This window comes from Argiope bruennichi, chromosome 7 (assembly GCF_947563725.1).
Source record: "Argiope bruennichi chromosome 7, qqArgBrue1.1, whole genome shotgun sequence".
Classification (NCBI taxonomy): Eukaryota; Metazoa; Arthropoda; class Arachnida; order Araneae; family Araneidae; genus Argiope; species Argiope bruennichi.
Genome location: NC_079157.1, coordinates 15,052,359 through 15,071,496, shown reverse-complemented (window position 1 = coordinate 15,071,496; position 19,138 = coordinate 15,052,359). Strand labels below are relative to the sequence as shown.

General features: G+C 33.5%; 1 protein-coding gene across 5 annotated transcripts in view; it reads left to right on the top strand.

The window, feature by feature from the left end:
- The window catches only part of LOC129976652 (clavesin-2-like), a 60,419-nt gene that overhangs the window by 39,076 nt on the left and 2,205 nt on the right, over window positions 1-19,138 (top strand). For 3 of the 5 annotated variants that reach the window (XM_056090335.1, XM_056090336.1, XM_056090334.1), the window contains exons 2-5: window positions 6,641-6,835; window positions 9,752-9,997; window positions 11,840-12,033; window positions 16,318-16,428. In XM_056090335.1, the coding sequence (XP_055946310.1) occupies window positions 6,676-6,835; window positions 9,752-9,997; window positions 11,840-12,033; window positions 16,318-16,428 (711 nt within the window). In that variant the 5' untranslated portion in view covers window positions 6,641-6,675. Of the gene's footprint in view, window positions 1-6,614; window positions 6,836-9,751; window positions 9,998-11,839; window positions 12,034-16,317; window positions 16,429-19,138 lie in introns of all 5 variants that reach the window. The other 2 variants (XM_056090337.1, XM_056090338.1) reach the window with 2 other exon arrangements.

Below are 19,138 nucleotides of genomic sequence, written 5' to 3'. Positions count from 1 at the left end.
TATTTGTTTTATTAATTTGTAAATCGCAGCAATTACTTGTGCTTTTTATTAAGAGAAACTGAGAAACTTTTTATTTCTGAATACGATTTACTATGTCAGCAAACTTCCAACAGAAAGAATTCGAATTGTTGTTATTTTTAGCATTTTGGTCATGCATTGTCAACTTCTCCAGTTCCTAAAGCACCAAAAATATTCCATTCAGCGTTGTTGACACATGAGTGGTTGCTCTGCTTATGTTTGAAAATCAGTTAGCTGATAGTTGTGTCAAAAGATAGTTGTTTTGGGGCGCTCCTATCTCTTGAATATTTGAAATTTAATTAATCATCATTCAAAACGGTAGAATGATGTAATCCTTTAATAGGATAATCATTTTTACTCAACTGAATCTTTAAAAATTGCTTTACATTTCTGATAGAAAATTTCATATTCTTCTAACTTGAAAACTGAACTATGATAAGTTTGGTTTGAGAAAGCATCGCGGCCTCGGCGGCCTGGTGGTAAGGTCTCGGCTTGTGAGCTGTAGGGTTTCAGGCTCGACACCCGATTCCACCGAAGAACCGTCGTGTAAGGGGGTCTGTTGCACGTTAAATCCGTCATGGAAAACGTCCTCCCGCTGGTGTGGTGTGGAGAACAGAACGCCGTCTCATACCCCCGTATCCGTGACCATTCTGGTCACTGAACGGTTTGGTAGGCATGTTACGGGAATTTTATTTAATTAACAAAATATTTACAGTAGAAAAACGAAACAAAAATAACTATTTACAAAATTTACAATTATATAAGAAATTATATTATGATGAGACCGTTTACATAATTTTTCAACTTAGAAATATAATTTGTAGTAATTAGCTTAGAAATATAATGCAGATTGAGAGATAAAATTTGTAAAAATATACATATAATCTGTGTTCACATTTTTTATGTTATAGTAGATCAGGATGCAGTTAAAAAAAATCAGATGGAAAATGATTTGAAAAATGGAAATGAAGAGAATCTCTGTTTGATTGAAATGTGTGACAGGAGACTGCAGTGCTTGTTTTTTCCCTTAGTCTTTTTTGGTAGGAGACTTGATGTTGAGTGCTATGGAGGCGAGAATAGGTCTCTAGGGGGGAGGTCAAAATTACGAGGTCCATCCCAAAATAGCCCTAGTGTTGCTTTACAACGGGACGCTAATAAAACTAAACTAAGCTAAACTTGAAAAAGCATCAGGAACAACTCTTTTAAGAGCTCATAAAATAAATCATATTATTAGTCATATGAAAGGCAATAATCAACTTTTCCTCCTTGATTTGAATGCTGAATAATCCGATCTCTTTCTTATAATTTTAATACCTTAGTATTACTTTTTTGCATCTTTTTTTCCTGAATTGCTTTTTATATTCATTAATTAAGTTTAAATTCATTATTAAATCGTGGATTTCTTTCTATGTTGTTTTTATATTATTTTGTGAATAGTTTGTTGTTTGTGAATAGCTTGTGTTGTTTTTATATAATTTTGTATTATATATATATATATATATATATATATATATATATATATATATATGAAAAAAACTTTCGATTTCGTGAGGTCGTTTTATTTCATTTTGAAGAAGCAGGCATATGTACAAGCGATGAGCACACAGAACGACACAAAAAAGGAATGAGGAAAAAGCTCTTGGACATTTTATCCCTGGTCTTATATAACCTATGATTTTGATAGGGAAAATATTTCTTTACAGTGCGATAGGGATTTTCGTTACACTCGCGGAGAAGGTAGGGGAAACACAGGGGGATTTTAAAAAAGAATTTGCCTCATCAGCGGTATTTTGCCTCTTCACGCGGAGTGTGGGAAAGGTAGGCTTTTAGCTGAGTCAGCAATTTAAGAAAGCTTCTCTTGAATTAATTAAGTAGAGACAGTGGAATTGGATCAGGAAATAAGAGAATGAACTTACTATGGGCTAAATTCAGATAAAAGCTTGGAAATTAATTAAATTGAAATTAGAGTTAAAATATCATTACATATGTATAAAAAAATCTAAAACCATACATCTATATCTATCTATCTACCTCTCTTTTTATCTCTATATATAGTTTTATACTTGGAAATTCGTTTCGTTTTGTATTTACATTTTTGATTTATAATTGTATTTTTTCTTGTAAATATTTTGATTTTCTATACTAATATTTTCAGAATACTTTGCATCTGAGTTCTAAAACATCTTCTACTCTATACTCATTCACCTGATCACTAATCTAAATAATTCCAGATTTGGGTAATGAAGAAATGTTCTGCGCAGTTATTTGGCTGAGAATCCCCAAATATAATTAACTCATATGTTATTAGGAGGAATTGTTTCTCTCTATCCAGTATGAGTCAATTCCCCATATTTATTAACTATTAATTATATATTATTGAACAATATTCACTCGTTGTATATCCGTGATATGTTGGTGTCATGATTTTCAGACACCATCCATTATTTAAGCAGATATTCTGTGCCAAATGTCTCATTCACATCTTCTCACATTCATAAATGCATTGATTTTTAATGGTATTTTAATTTGATCCGTTAAATAGAAAAGAAAATCGTTTCCCTTTATTATAAATCGCCATTTAACATTCAATACCATTTATCTCAATTTTATACTTCAGTTTTCTGAATTAAAAATAAATATGGCGAAATTCTCATTTTTGAAGGAAACGCTTGCTCTGATGCTTATGCCAGATGGGAAAATTTCCATAATTGCTTTTAATTGCAAAAGAAAACCCAACCTTCTATCTCTCTCGGTGGTTGTGCATGTGTTTTATAAAATTCAGGTATATAGAGTTGTTTGTAAAAAGGTGATGTATTGATGTATTTGATCCAGTTCCAAACCTGAAACTTTTAGGACCTCATTTATGAAAATGTAGTTTTAACTACATTAACTAACTGAACTATTAAAAAAATCATTAGTCGCAATAGGATGAAATTTCTTCCTTGTACCATTAAATTCTACTCACTGACTGACTTTAAAGAAAAACACATGTTGATGAAAAACAAAATTCGATCGAATTTGGATGAGTTATTTGTTCTACACGTATTTTATCTTTTTGGATTGCAAAATTTCTAACTTCCCTTCTAATAATTTCATGCTTTTCTAATAATTTATACTGAATTAGTACTCATAGTTTCTACCATAATTTAGGAAAGAAGCCGATTCTTAGGTCATTAGTCTTTATATTGGTAAGGGTTTCTATCATATAGAAAACAGTTAAACTATCCGAAAAAATACTGACTAGTATTTAATAGAAACCTATTATTGTTCACCATTCAGGTCTTGTTTATGAGTGCAGATATGGAATTGCTTTTACCATGCGAAAAATTAAATGCTTGTAGAATTACATTTCTTTATTTACGAACTTCAACAATTGCTTAAGGATGCTCATTTATTCAATTTTGTTCTGTATATTTGGTAAATAAAAATACATATTGTTTACTGTTCAAACGCAGCTTATAAAGATTACCACATGTTATCATTGTTATTACTACATGTTACCAACAGTAAACTGTGACCCTCTGTACCATGGATCACTGTTGCAAGATATTTAATCTTAATCATCATATGTTTTGTTGTTAATCCCTGGGCACGGATCCAAGACGGAGAAATGTATTGAAATATGATTCTGGGGCTATAAAATACAGTAGACTCCCGATTATCCACGCCTGCCGCACTGTTTTTTTTTTTTTTTTTGCTTTCAAGCAAAGAGAAAATGCTTCCAAAGCAAGAAGCAAACACAAATGATTGATTTCTTCAAAAAGGTGCAGTTTTACAGTTATGCTTTTGTAATTACATAATACATTACAGTATTAAAACAGTACATATGTATTAATTTTTCTGTGTATCCTTGACGCCTCTCGTAAATACTAAGCACTTTTCTGTTTTCATTAACAAAAGGCCTTTTAGGTTAGTTTTAAGTGATATACTAAAATATTAAGCGTTAGTGAAACATTTCCTGCTGTTTATTTTACGTTTTATTGTACATAAAACGATTTTTCAAAGTTGGAACGACTGTTTTCTTTTTTGCTATACCCGTTTTTAGCTTTTTTCGGATTATCCGCGATTTTTGTTATCCGCGGCGGCCGAGCCACCCAATTCCGCGGATAATCGGGAGTGTACTGTATGCAAAAGAGCTTCATGCACTAAGGGATAAAAGAAAATATTGTCACGTAGATACTTTAGTTTAGAACTGAATGGCACACACAAGAAGTAGAGCTAAACCAATTTATTAACTCAACTCTGAAGTCAGAACTCAGGGACTGACAAATCTTCTGCTTTTATACTAGCAGGGAAAGTTTCAGAATACTTTTCTGGAGACAGTAAGAAAAGTCCAGAACACTTGTCTGATAAACTAAAGAAATGTCCAGTATCTTCTGGAACATGAAATAAAGGAAAACATAAAATCACGTAATTAAATATTTACATATACTATGAATCGCATTGTCTCTAGTGGGAATCGAACCTACGGTCGCTTGATTATGAGATCAGAGCCATGACCATTCGGCCATGGAGATTCGACTGCCTTTCTTCAATGCAGGAATATTAATTAAGAAACATAATGCGTAAAATGTTTGCAGCAAGAATTTACAAGATTAATCTCGAATTTGAAGACTTTTAAGAAATATGGGAAAGAGAAACTTCAGTGTGATGTTCGGTGCGAAAATAGGAAAATATTTCTATAAAAAAAGAGCTATCTAAACAAAGTGAAAATATAAATAATTTATTTCTAAAGAAAGAAGTTCGGAGATTGATTCATAAGTTTTCAGTAGCCAATGACAAAAATCGTCTTGTAAAGTAGAAAAATCACTTAAAAATGAATGGCTTTGACTATCTATGATACCTATCCAATCATAACTCAGAAAAGACAAATTTATAAACGACTTTGAACAACACAAATGTTAAAACTTTTTATAAAAACATCGAAATCGCAAAGTTGAGAATAGGCCCTTTCTCCTCATCATATCTGAAATCGGAGAGAATCTGTTTTCTGTACAGACAGCGGTATGATCCAAAGTACAAGAGAATCTAATCTAAGGTAAAGATAATCTGGTACTATAAATCACTTTATATGCAATAATTCTATTTATTATTTTTTTTAAATTAACTTCCTTACTTAACTCTTTATGTGAGAGCAACTTTTCTCCCAAATTCCAAAGAACCATTAAAAAAAGAACAGATATAGGAAACGTATTGAATTTATTACCAAAAATTATGACAATCATGAATATGTTTCTCTATAATCATTGTGAAAATTCGGACCTTCGTCATGTCGGTGGATCCGGTTCATGATTTCTTCATTGAAGAACGTTGCAACCTGTGATGTAAGATGGCCTTCGAAGCTCCTCATTAGTCTAGATGTACTTCAAAATTTCTTTTAAAGAAAGAATTTGGAGCAAGAATGTCTAAGCATTTACCCTATTTACCCTCTATGGAATGTTGGCATGTTAATAGACAGTTCGTGGCTAAGTTAACAATTTCGTTCGTTTCTTCCGATTCAAGCTTGTTGAACAAGCTCTCTCGTTTCGATAGACTTGCTCAGTTCATCTATTGAACAAGATTTTTTGTAGCGACAGATTTGCGTTCGTATCCTCTTTATAATCATGGACATGTTTCTCTATAATCATTGTGAAAATTCGAACATTCGTCATGTCGGTGGATCAGGTTCACGATCTCTTCTTTAAAGAAAGAATTTGGAGCAAGAATGTCTAAGCATTTACCCTATTTACCCTCTATGAAATTTTGGCATGTTAATAGACAGTTCGTGTTAACAATTTCCTTCGTTTCTTCCGATTCAAGCTTGTTGAACAAGATCTCTCGTTTCGATAGACTTGCTCAGTTCATCTATTGAACAAGATTTTTTGTAGCGACAGATTTGCGTTCGTATCCTCTTTATCTATCCTCCCAGGGTTCGCCTCAGATATGGGGATGAAAATCTTCCGATATGATGATTGGATTTCGTAACCTTGGTGGGTACAGAAATGGTGTAGGGTCAACTACTGCCTACTGTTGACGTGCTTTCTGAGGGAAGGGTTGTATCCTGATTGGCGACTATCCTTAGGACTCAACCGTAGTTTCCGCCAATACTGTAATGGCGTTCCGAATATTCAATATTTCCTCCTGCCTTTGAGAGAATCAGAATGTGGTTACGGTTTATGTTATTCCTTTCATCTAGAATGCGGCTCAGAGAGAATTATTTTGATCTGTTCCCTAAAATTGAGAACTGACTAGGATGACAAAATGATAATTGTAGACTATTGAGAAACTTCTAAGGAGCATTAAGTCCCATACTACATCAAGTTGGCAACGCTGTTGAAATAGGGATCGAAAATTTGATTCACCGAAGCGACAAATATCTGAATATTCATGTTTTGTTACTTTTTTTTCATTATACATCGAAACTTGAAAAAAAAAATGGCCTTGTAGATATTTAAAACTAAATGTAAGCAACCTAAAACTCAAATAAATGTAAGATTTTTGCTTTTAGTCTTTAATAATAAAAAGAATCGATTAATGTAAAACAGATCCGCTTATTCATATGTGCTATTTTGTAAACCAATTTCTGTGCTATTGCCATTTCTTCTTTTTCGTTTCAGAAATTAAATCAGGGATTCTTTTTAAGTTACAGAAAAACCGTCACGATACTGCCTTAAAGCCATGGGTTCAACTTATGAGGAGATGATGAAGAACTCAGAATATTTACCTTTTCAACTCGGTTACTTAACTGCCGAGATGAGAGAGAAAGCCAAAAGAGATCTGAATGAAAAGGAGGACACGCGTTCTTCGTTCATTGAAGAACTTCGGGAATTAATTCTTAGTAAACAATTTTTTTATTTATTTGTATATAAGGTACATATAAAAAAATATGGTAATCGTCGAAAAAAAAATCAAATTCAATATTTTGACAAATCCTCACATTTTAGAGCAATTTGAATTAAAAAAATATATTTTTAGAAAACGATAACCCCTAGGCGCTTTATTAAATAAATAAATGTTCCTGTGTTTGATTACATTAGGAAGCCTGGAACCCTCCAGATTATTTTGCGGTATTTTAAAAGTTATTTGATTTCGTGCTTTCATTTGTATAAAGGCAATGGATTCGAATGTATTCAAATTAATATCACCTATTGTTAAAGTTTATTTATATTTGGTTAATGTTGCTAAATACTTAACATTTTTAAGTTTTGTGCTATTTTATATTTATAAAACAATACGATATATTGAAATTTTAAGAATAATATTAGATATAATTATTCAATATTATTTCGCCGGCGTCCTGGCATAGGGGTAGCTCGTCTTCCCCGTGATCTGGGCGTCCCGGGTTCGAGTCCCGGTTTGGGCATGGTTGTTCTTCTGTTGTTCTATCTGTGAGATGTGTGAATGTGCCCTCCTGTAAAAAGGGGTTGTGCAAGCGAATGAATGATGCGTGAGTGGCAAAGTCGTACTCTTGGCCCTAGTTGGCGCTGCTATAAAAAATAAGAGACGTCCCCCTCAGGCTTAAATCGCTGTCTTCGTAACAGCGGGCTTGTCAGTGGCAAGTGCCATAAGTAACAAACAAACAAAACAATATTATTTCGATTATGCTAGGAAAAGTTTTGCCATTTTAACTTTTATCATATTGTTTTGCAATTTTTATAATAAATTGAAGCCAAATTTTTTTGACAATGATCTACAATTAATCGTTTTGAAATTTCACTTTATCAAAATTTTCTATTAAAATCCACTTATATGATTATTAAAATAAAATTGTTAATGAAAAATTTGATTTGAGAAATTTGGAGGAAAAAAGGAATAATGAAATTTGAATTATCTAAGGACTCCCTAGAAGATTTAATCTTGCCTTGACAATAACTGAAAAAACACATTGAGCTAAAAAAATGAAATTTTGTATGTAGGTCACGAGTAAGATCTTTAATTCTACAAGCCAGGTCTTTTTTAGTAATAAAAGGTACTATTGTGGGGAAGCATTTATAACCAAATACCTTATCTGCCAAAATATATAATGGTGTATAAGTGGTATTCCATAGCTAGTTTCTAAACCATTATAGATACATAGATATTTACAAGTAGAAAAATGCTTAAATGATTTGAAAAAATTATATATATATAAAGGGTGACCCAAAATTAACGCCAGATTTTAATTTGCCACCATTCTTACAGTAAAGTGTTAGCAACCCTATTAAAAAAAATCTATTGGCAGCTGACAGTTTAGGGTTAGTAAAAATGGAGCGTTACATGATAGAACAACTTGTTATTGCAAGATTTGATTGAAATAAAAAACACCATTTTCAAGGCTTTTCAGGCACATACGCACTCTTTTGTTGAAATTTTCCATGAAAATTTTGTATAAATGTCTCTGAATTTCCTCCTTCAATTTCGCGCGTGTTTCTGGGCTTGTTGGCATGGGCCTCTGACTCAAATAACCCCATGAAAAAATATATTGTTACAAAATTTTTCTACAAATACCGTCAATTAATCGTAATAAGGCAGGGCATTTTAATCGCTAGTGCAGCAGCTTGCTTGCTGTCTAATCCTCTAAAATCCCTTACTTGTCAGCGACTCCGACTACTCTCACACACGACTTCTCCCACACGACTTCAGAGTGCCTGTCTTTTATAGTTCCGGGAGGAGGGGCTAGAATCTTCCAGACCAATCAGGGCGTATTTGAGTGTATCTTGGTTCCTACTGGATGGATCGTGAAACTTCTCGAACTTTCCAGTATGATCCATTTTGTCGCCAAAGTCGCCAAATCCATCGCCAAGTCGCCAAATGGTCGCCAAGCTCCGCACGCACAGGACAGATCTTATAAAGGTTTTAACGGTTTTTCCAGGATGACACTATTCGTGCCGGATAGCAAAATTACAGATTTGTAACAATATGCAATGGTGTTAAATTACGCGATCTATAGGGCATATTTTCAAATTTTCGAACAGTGGCCGCCAGATTTTCATTATTTTTGAAATATGGTTCCACAATAAAAACATATTGTTCTATCGTATTGTGCTCAATTTTTACTAACCCTAAACTATCAGCCATCAAATGGCTTTTTTAATAGGATTACCAATTCTTTACTGCTCGAATAGTAGTAAATTCAAATCTTGGTTTAATTTTGGGACATACTTTATTTTATGTTATTTCAGTCAATAAATGTATTTCTTTCGAATTTACGAAATCTAGTTTTTTATTTGGTCCCACTGTCTTATCAGTTAGGAAAATATTGACATTTAAAAACATTCGATTAAAACATTTCAGTATTTTATGATAAAGATTGTCCAAATTATAGCTGTTTGACCCAAATGGGAAGAGTGTCCAATCTTAGTTTTAGAAAAAGTTTTGCAAAGTAACATAAATAATGTAGAAGTTCATATTGCAAGGTCTCTTAAGGGATTTACTTTGGGACATAGAATTTAGCTATAAAATTCGCATAAAATATAGAGATTCAACGTTTCAGAACTTGGATTTATTTATTTAAAATATTTTAATGTCAAGAATATTTTATTAAATATAATTAAAATGACAACGGGGAACAGCATAAAAGGTTAGATTTTGCTCAAACAGCATGAATTATAACTCTTCCCGTCATTTAAAACATTTTTCCATTTGGAACTACATCTCAAACACTTAAGAATCCAACTATTAGACCATGATAAGAAAGGACTTTCTCTTACAGTGGATGCTTTTTACTCTGTATAAATACCTAAAATTTATATCAGTTAATTTGATTCTTTGTCAGATGAAAAGAATCTGAAATGCCGCACTGATGACGAGTTCCTCTTGCAGTTTTTGAGATCTAGAAAATTCAACGTAAAGAAATCTTTTGCCTGTCTGAAGAAATTGTACAACATTTTTGGTGACTCATACTCGGACGTCTTTGCCGATCATAATGTCAGCAGCACCAGGGAAGCTCTCCAAAGTGGATTTGGCTCTCATCTTCCCTATAGAGATGAAGAAGGAACTGCAGTACTGCTAGTTAAAACAAGTAAAGATGTATCTTAAGTGTGTAAAATGTCTAGTGAAATATGAATTATAATTGATGTGAGCGTTTCCCTAAAACATTCTCGCATTCTTCCCAACAGGTGAATATTATTAATTCCATACTATTGACGAACAATAGTTACGAAAGAGCCTACTGTCGCAATTTATAGCTGGTATCAGTAAATACACAAGTACCAGAAAACCGAATACAGATTTTTACACTTTTTTCTCGAATCATTGAAGTCAAAATTGCACAGTGTTACAAAAGAAGTCAAAGATTGTATATTATATTTCATATATTTACGTCATTATGTTCTTGAGTTATCGCATTTAGCTTCTTCTGAAAGTATAGACCGATAGGTGATCAACTTTTTGACCATTAGATACTGAATTTCATTTTATATTTGTGCAACATATGCTAAGGGAAGACAAAATAAAGATGCAAATGTTAAGGAGGAAAATGAGCAATGAAATTGTAACAATTGGTATCGACAATAAAGTAACCAGAATTCATAAATGTCACCTAAAATGTTTGACCTCTCATTTTCAACTATGAAAGTGTACTAAATTGAAATAACAAAACTCTGTTCGTTTTTCTAAACTTTCTTATATATGTATTATGGAGGTATTACAATCACTAGAAAATTGGAGTACGAGATTTTGAGGAAACTCCACACAACTCCAGAGTTCTAAAAATCTGTCTGTCTGTAAACAAGACAACTCAAAACTTCTTGTTGCACAGATGAAATTTTGTTAAAAGACAAATTTCATGTAATTTTGTTAAATGCATATTTCTGTCAAATTTTGGACGAAATCCAGTCACAGAAAGTCTGTCTGCCTGGTTGTTTGGATATAAGTGAACTCGAAAACACAAAACGCAAAGAGCTCTGTAGATAGAATTTAGTTTTAGCAACTAAAACACCGGTACTTATGAAATTTTGAACCAAATCCATCAGACGGTTTGCCATCTGTGCTTTTGTATGATAAAATTTTGAACCAAATCCATCAAACGGTTTGCCATCTGTGCTTTTGCATGATAAAATTTTGAACTAGATCCATCAGACGGTTTGCCATCTGTGCTTTTGCATGATAAAATTTTGAACCAAATCCATCAAACGGTTTGCCATCTGTGCTTTTGCATGATAAAATTTTGAACCAAATCCATCAAACGGTTTGCCATCTGTGCTTTTGCATGATAAAATTTTGAACCAAATCCATCAAACGGTTTGCCATCTGTGCTTTTGCATGCATGTAAATGCAGTTATTTATAAACGCAATGACTTAAATCAATAAAATTCGGTTTTTTTTTAAATCATTTGACTACTAGAACTGTAGTTTTGTGTCAAATTTTGATGCCAATCCGCCAGCAAAAATGTGTCCAAAGTACATATTATCGCTATATATCATCAAAAATGCTAGATTCACACCAAAGATCTATATTTAGTAACTGTTATCTATTAAACATAGATAGCCGCTTTCGCGGCCTTAGTCAAGTTACATAATTTTATGCGGTGAGAAAGAGAGAGATAAAACTTTTATAAGAGAGTATTAGAGAAAGTTTTAGGGAACTATTTCTGTTGTTCTTACGTATTATTGCATGTCAGAAACCAGAATCACTGAATGTCTTTAAAATATTTTGAACCAAATCTGATTGGCATCGCATTTTCATACAAGATTTAGTTTCTGCTAGGTAAACCTAAAGATAAGACTTGAAAATTTTCTTTGCTTTTCAAGCTACTTCGTGATTTGAAATGAAATGTGTTATTATGTTCAAATGGAGTTTACTTGTCGCACAATTTGTCAAGACATTTTCAAAACTTAACAACATTTTTGATTTTTCATATAGGCAACTGGGACACAAACAAATATGACACTATCGGCATTTTCAATTCTATTACTGCCATGGTGATGAAAGCTATCGATGACCCTGCAACTCAAGTGTGCGGAGTCCACTTGCTGATTGATGTCAGCGGAATGTCCCTCCAACACGTTCGCTGTCTGACTGCCAGATACTTGTATCTGGTTTCTCAAGGAGTGCAGGTAGGGATTTTATATCATAACATTAACATTGGTGCTACATGTTTTTTTAAAATTAATTTTGGAAACTTTGGATTATATATTGAGATCCCCTATTAGCATATTAATGTTTAGGTTAAATCTGGGATCTGTGCTGGTTTCAGAATAGTTGGCGTTTTGTATGAAATGATTGTGACACCTAATATTGATACCTTATACCTGACACCTTATATTCGCTGATATTATCTTATATTGATACATATGTTTAATCTTCAGCAGTGTCACAAAACCCAGGTATTTTGTTGTGTTTCTGATGACACTTGCAATGGACAAGCCCGTTGTTTCGAAGTCAGTGATTTAAGCCGATAGGGAGCGTCTCTTGTTTTAGTAGCGCCAACTAGGGCCAAGAGTACGATTTTGCTACTCACGCATCACTCATTCTCTTGCACAACCCCTCTTTTCAGGGGGGTGGGGGGCACATTCACACATCTCACATTTAGAACAGATGAAGAACAACTATACCCGTGACGGGATTCGAACCCAGGACACCTAGATCAGGGGGAAGACTACCCCCTGATCTAGCCCCGCTCTACCCCTATGCCAGGACGCCAGCCGGAGTATTTTTTCCGATGTTATCTAGTATATCTCACCAATGGGAGTGGTCTCTAAAATCTTTCTTGCGTACTCTTTATTAAAGACATTATTTCAGTGAACGCCTTGTTTGGCATTGGCGCACAAAAATCAGGAAATATTAACCTTTGACGCAAATTTAGCATTTTTACTGAATCTATCATGCCATCCTTAGTGATTTATTGGGCGATTACTTTCTGGTATGCGGTCCAAGATATCCAAGAATCGAATTTGGGTTTCAGAAGTGTTCTTTCCAACCGATAAAAATAAAAATTTGACACAAAACTACACTTGGAGTCACAACAACCCATACCTAATTTGATATATTTGAGCCATCAGGATTTTCAATTATTGCGCTTTCATGTTTCGGAAAGTACAGACCGATGGAACGGACAACTGCTTGTTGGAATTCTCTCAAAATTGTGGTAGGTGTATATACTAAAGGCGTTAAATCTGTGAATTAAATTTCATTTATCTAGCTCTCTTCGTTGTGTAGTTATCGTGCTAATTTATATTTGAACAGCCGGAGTAACAGACTTCCTGTGAACGGATTTTGCTTAAAATTTGATATAAATCTACAAATCTAGTTTTGTTTGTTTCTTATGGCACTTGCCATGGACAAGCTGCTGTTACGAAGACCGCGATATTAAACCGGAGGGGATCTTCTCTAGGGCCAAGAGTACGATTTAGCTACACACACGTCACAACCCTTTTTATGGGGTGGACTTCATTCACTCATCCACAGATCGTCATTTAGACCTGAATCAAAGAACGATCAACTCTGATCCTGTACCTTCAATGGTATTACTCTGGCCATGGAGAACTTTCTGACTACAACAGATTTATACATGCGCCAGCCACCACACACATGGAGAGTCTTCGGGCTGTGGGTTTCAAACTCGCAACCTAAAGGACGCGAATCCAACGCTCTACAAACCAGGCTATCACAGCCCAGTCTGGCTTTAAATATGTATACCAAATTTGATCCGCCTATCCAGTTTTTGAGTTATCTTTGTCACTGACAAAAAGACGGACATTTTCGAACTCAGAGAGGTATGAAAAGTGTGGGAGATTTGTCAAAATATCGAGTTCGAATTTTTTGTCGATTACTACACTTTCTCTAATACTTCTTATATAAGAAAGTAAAAAGCAAAATTATAATAATAATAAGTAAAATTAAATTTAAAAAATTACATGGAATAAAATAAATATTAGGTAGTAATTTGTCTCGTCTTTCTTGACAGAATGTAATTCCATATTACGCTTGTTTGTCCTACGGCTTTGCTCATCTAAAATTAAGTGGAGTCGAACTTATTGGGGCTTGAATTCTTACTAGTGATGATGGTGAACTGCCCAACCATTCTTCCCAACCAACCGAAACACAATGATGATGATGATGTCGTATCCGTGTTACCACGGAAAGGGGGTGCAGTAGCTTCTGAGGGTAAAGATCCCTGAGCACCCGAGGACAGAAATCTGACTTCTAGCTCCTATGAAGATGAAACTCACACATTCGCTTGCACAACCCCTTTTTACAGGGAGGCACATTCACACACCTCACAGATAGAACACAGATGAAGAACAATCATGCCCGAATCGGGAATCGAACCCGGGACGCCCAGATCACGGGAAAGATGCGCTATCCCTACGCAAGGACGCCGGCAACCGAAACACAATAAAAAGGGGAAAAAGAATAACTCTATGTTGCTTCCACTTCCGGTGTTTTTGTTAGTTTTCCATTTGCTTTCCTTCCTAATGTGTTCCAGCCGGCAGCCATATAATGTAAGGTATTTTTTATATTTACAATTAGAAATTGATGGCATCAGTACAGGCTACACATCTATGGTGATGGCTGATATTTCCTAGTGTAATATTAAAATTGGTCCTATGTATATTTAATTTGATAATGTTAGGATTCTCCATTACAATATTGACATTTGTGCTAATTTTGGAATTCCCCATTATAAATTTTAACATTTGTGCTAATGTTGGAATTTCAGATTATAATTTTAACATTTATGCTAATATTGGAATTCCCTACTATAATACTGACATTTGTGCTAACGTTGGATTTTTCCATTATACAGGTGTCCAGTATACAGAAATGGTTATAATTAAAGTTCCACTTTGAAATGGTCATAAAAGGAAAACTACTGGACCAAATGTTATCACACATGTAATAGTTCAAAGGAGATCAACAGAATTTCTTTTCCGTCAAAAAAAAGTTCAAAACTCATCACCGAATGGGGAGTTGGAATGGAGGTGTATGCAATACTGTTAAGCAAAATAAGACATGAAGACATCGATTTAAAATTGTTGAATTGTTTCTGAAATGTGTTACAAAGCATGATCAATGTGTGTTATCTCAAAAATCACTGTTTATGGTGATAATCTAAACAATTCGGCGGAATTGAAAGATGCGATACACCGGCATGTGCGTAACATTCCTCCTGATATGCTGAGAACTATTGTTGAGAATGCGATTTAATTGGTTTTTAGAAAATGGTGGACGCCACATTGAATAGGATTTGTAACACGTTTCAGGAACGATTAAACACATTTTAAACCTATGTCTTCATATCCTATTTTGTTTAACAATATTGCATACATCGCCATTTCCTTACTGATGGTGAGTTTTAGAATTTTTTTGGTGCAAAAGAAATTCTTATGACTTCCTTTACACTATTGCCAAGTTTGATGACATTTGATCCAGAAGTTTTTCTTTTATGACCATTTCAAAGTGTAAGGTTAATTGTAACCACCCTACACTTTTAATGCTGATGTAGGGATCTCTCATTAAAATATTAATTTTATTGCTACATATTATTAAAAAAATAATATTCCTATGTACTTTTATAATATTAACACTGTTGCTACACTTTTTTTACAATAAATTTTGTACATTGCTGACAATAAATTTTGTATTGTCGGAAGATGAGAGTTCCAGTTAGTTGCTTTATAATGCTAGTATTATGTTGAAACTGTAACATGTACGTTTCCTATAAGATTAAATATGCCGCGGTGGCCTAGTGGTAAGGTCTCGGCTTCAGAACCGGAGGGTTTCAGGTTCGAGACCCGATTCCACCGAAGAACCGTCGTGTAAGGGGGTCTGTTGCACGTTAAATCCGTCCTGACCAAACGTCCTCCCGCTGGTGTGGTGTGGAGAGGGGGATGGCAGCTCAGGTGTCGTCCTCGTCATCTGACCGCGGTTCAAAATTACGAGGTCCGTTCAAAAATATCCCTAGTATTGCTTCAAACAGGACGTTAATATAATTAAACTAAACCTATAAGATTAAATATTTTATTTGAAGTTACACTGGATACAGTTAAGAATAAATTTTTAAAAGTAATATAAATTGAAAAAAAATCTTAAAAATCAATTCGGCATTTCTAAGAAAAACAGTTTCAGAATTGGACAAAAAATTATAATGTTTTAAAGATGAAAATATTTTTATCAGGCACCACTTTCTTAAATTGCATATTGTAAAAATCTTCACATACGGAATGCCTGGCTAATAAAATTAAACCCAATGAAGGCAAGACAAATATATTTAGTTATATCATAATCATGTTAAAATAATGCTTTCTAATTGCATTGAAATGAGAAGAAAAAAGTTTGTATAAAAAATATGCTTCTGAAGAAACATAAAATAAGCTGATACACATTTTGCATTTCAGAATACTATACCAATCAGATATAAAGCCATCCACATTTTCAACGCATCTGTTGTTTTTCGTTACATTTGGGCTGTTTTGAAACTTTTCCTGACGGATAAAATAAGAAACCGGGTAAGTGGTTCTCCATTAGCACAAAAATATTTTAAAACGTTCCAACAACAGATGAATTACCTTGGAATTCAATTTTAGATAACGCCATTGTGTAACTGATATAAGTCTAGTTGCAAAGGATAGACGGCAATTAGCATTTGCAACTTTGTATGAATGATGGCTAAAATACATTGTCACTTGGAAAAAGGGTACAGTTCTAGAGACGGGTACCATTTGACGATTTTCCGCCAAATTTTTCTCGCCAAGCCTCGTGGACGATGTAATCTTCAGAATTTTATATCTCAATATTATGAAGATTTTCGAGAGAAGCTGGCGACTTTATCTTTAAAGTTTGGCGGTACCCGTCCCTAGGATTTAGCCGGAAAAAGTATCTTATAGAAAAGTTAATCAGATTTCAATCTTCTTGTCTGTTCTAAAAAAGGTTCATATAGTTTTCATTCTAAAAGTACTTGGAAATTTTAGTACATTTTAAGGTAAATTCAGAAGTATGCCCAAAGAGGCGAAAAGAGTTTCAGCGAAATGCGAAAAATAAACTCAATTTCAAAGCTATTTTTATTTATTTAATTACCAATACTTACTCATATGGGTAAAAAAGACTGCAATTAAGTTATATTCAAAAGGGAAATGTGTAAAATTGGGTACTTTTCCGTTAGCCGGAAGTAAGCGGAAAATCGCCAAATAATTTAGAATTCCGCCAACGTTTACGTTTGTCATTCGCTTCGCTTGGCGACTTGGATCGCGTTTGGTTCAGAATTGGCGACATTTGCGGCCGGCTAACGGAAAAGTATCTAAAAAGTAAAATTGTTTTAACTCGTTTAAATATCTTTAAGTATCTTATGCCCATAAAATTGCTCGGAAACTGGAATGATAATGAATACGAGGATACGACGCCATGTTCTGTTTTGATAATTTTATTCCTTGCTGTTAGGCAAACCCACGAACTAAGAACGCTGAATATTTGACCAATTGTTATTCTGTACTCAATATAAAATCCAACAGAAGTAATGCATATATCTTTATCTTTAATAAACTTGTGTATTATTAATCATATGCGATTGGCAAAAATAGTTATGAAAAAGTTCATTAAAGTGGAATTTTTGGTGATATTTTTTGGCTATTAATCACTAGAGTGCGATTAATATAGAAATGCCAAGAAGTCGAATGTGTATCATGGGCAATTTTCCTGACTGATTGAAAAAAAATTTGACAAAAATGTCACAAATCTCATTTTAAATTTCATTGATTTAAATCGTGTATTTTAATTATCGTATTAACAGGGCTGTGAAAGTACTCAACGACGAACGGTTTGCCGCCTTAATGGATTTGGTTCCAGATTTAATGCATGCTTCTCTTTTAGATAAATCTGTGTACCAAATTTCATCCACCAAATTCTATACGTTTTTTTCTTATTGAACTCTGACAACCGGACGGAGAGTTTTTTCTCTGAATGCATTTCATTCAAAATTTAATAGAACTCTACAAATTTGGTGTACAGTCTATGTAGCTAATTTTTGAGTTAAGATGTTCTCAGATAAAGTTATAGTTGCAAAAATGTTTTTTTAATTTATTTTATTTATGACAATTACAGGAAGTCATTTATTATTTTTTTTGTAGAGTTCTGTATCAAATCATATACCCAAATTTCAAAACAGGTTTTAAAATGTTTTAGAAAAGAAAATTGTCTTAGAATGCATCTTTCAGGCCATTGAAGCCTGTTGTTGCTTTTAGAACAAATCAAAATTCTTAGGGTAATTCGAAAAATGACTCGTCGCCGCCCTAATAGATCTTTTAAAATTGATTGAACCATTTATTGACATTAATCGTAATGTGTTACAAAATAATTGAGGAAAAAAGATAAATTACAATTAATTTAAAATTAAGTAAAATTTAATTGACATTTTCAAAGCTTTTTTTAGTTAGCAGTTACTCACCAAGAAGTGACCAAAAGCCAATTTTGTTTACTTGTGTGTAAAAGAGTTTCTCCCTTAGAATGTTTTGAACAAATTTTGCTTTATGCAATTTGCAGTACTCAAGCTTTAAAATATTATCATGTTAATTATACAGGTATAGCATAAATGAATGATCGGATTTTAAAAAAATATACAGGTTGGTTATAATTAAAGTTCCACTTTGAAATGGTCATAAAAGGAAAATTACAGGATCAAATGTTATCAAACTTGCTAATAGTTTAAAAGAGGTCATGGGAATTTCTTTTCCGAAAAAAAGTTCAAAAACTCACCACCAGGTGTGAAATGGTGCTGTATCAATATTTTTACGCAAAAAAAGTATGAAGACATCGCTTTAAAATGTGTTTAATCGTTTCTGAAACCTGTTACAAAGTATGTTCAATGTGTGTTATCTCAAAAACACTGTTTATGGTGATAATTTAAACAATTTGGCTGAAATGAAGGATGCTGCGATACACCGATATGTGCTTAACATTCCTCATGAGTTAATTTTCCTAAGAGTTAATTTTGAGAATGCAGTAATGCGATTTAATTTGCTTTCAGAAAATGGTGGACGTCACATTGAACATGCTTTGTAACAAGTTTCAGAAACATTTTTAAACCGAGGTCTTCATGTCCTATTTTGCTTAATAATATTGCATACAGCGCCATTTCCCCCTGGTGTTAAGTTTTTGAACTTTCTTGGCGGGTAAAACATTATTATGACTTCTTTTAAACTATTTCTAAGTTTGATAACATTGGTT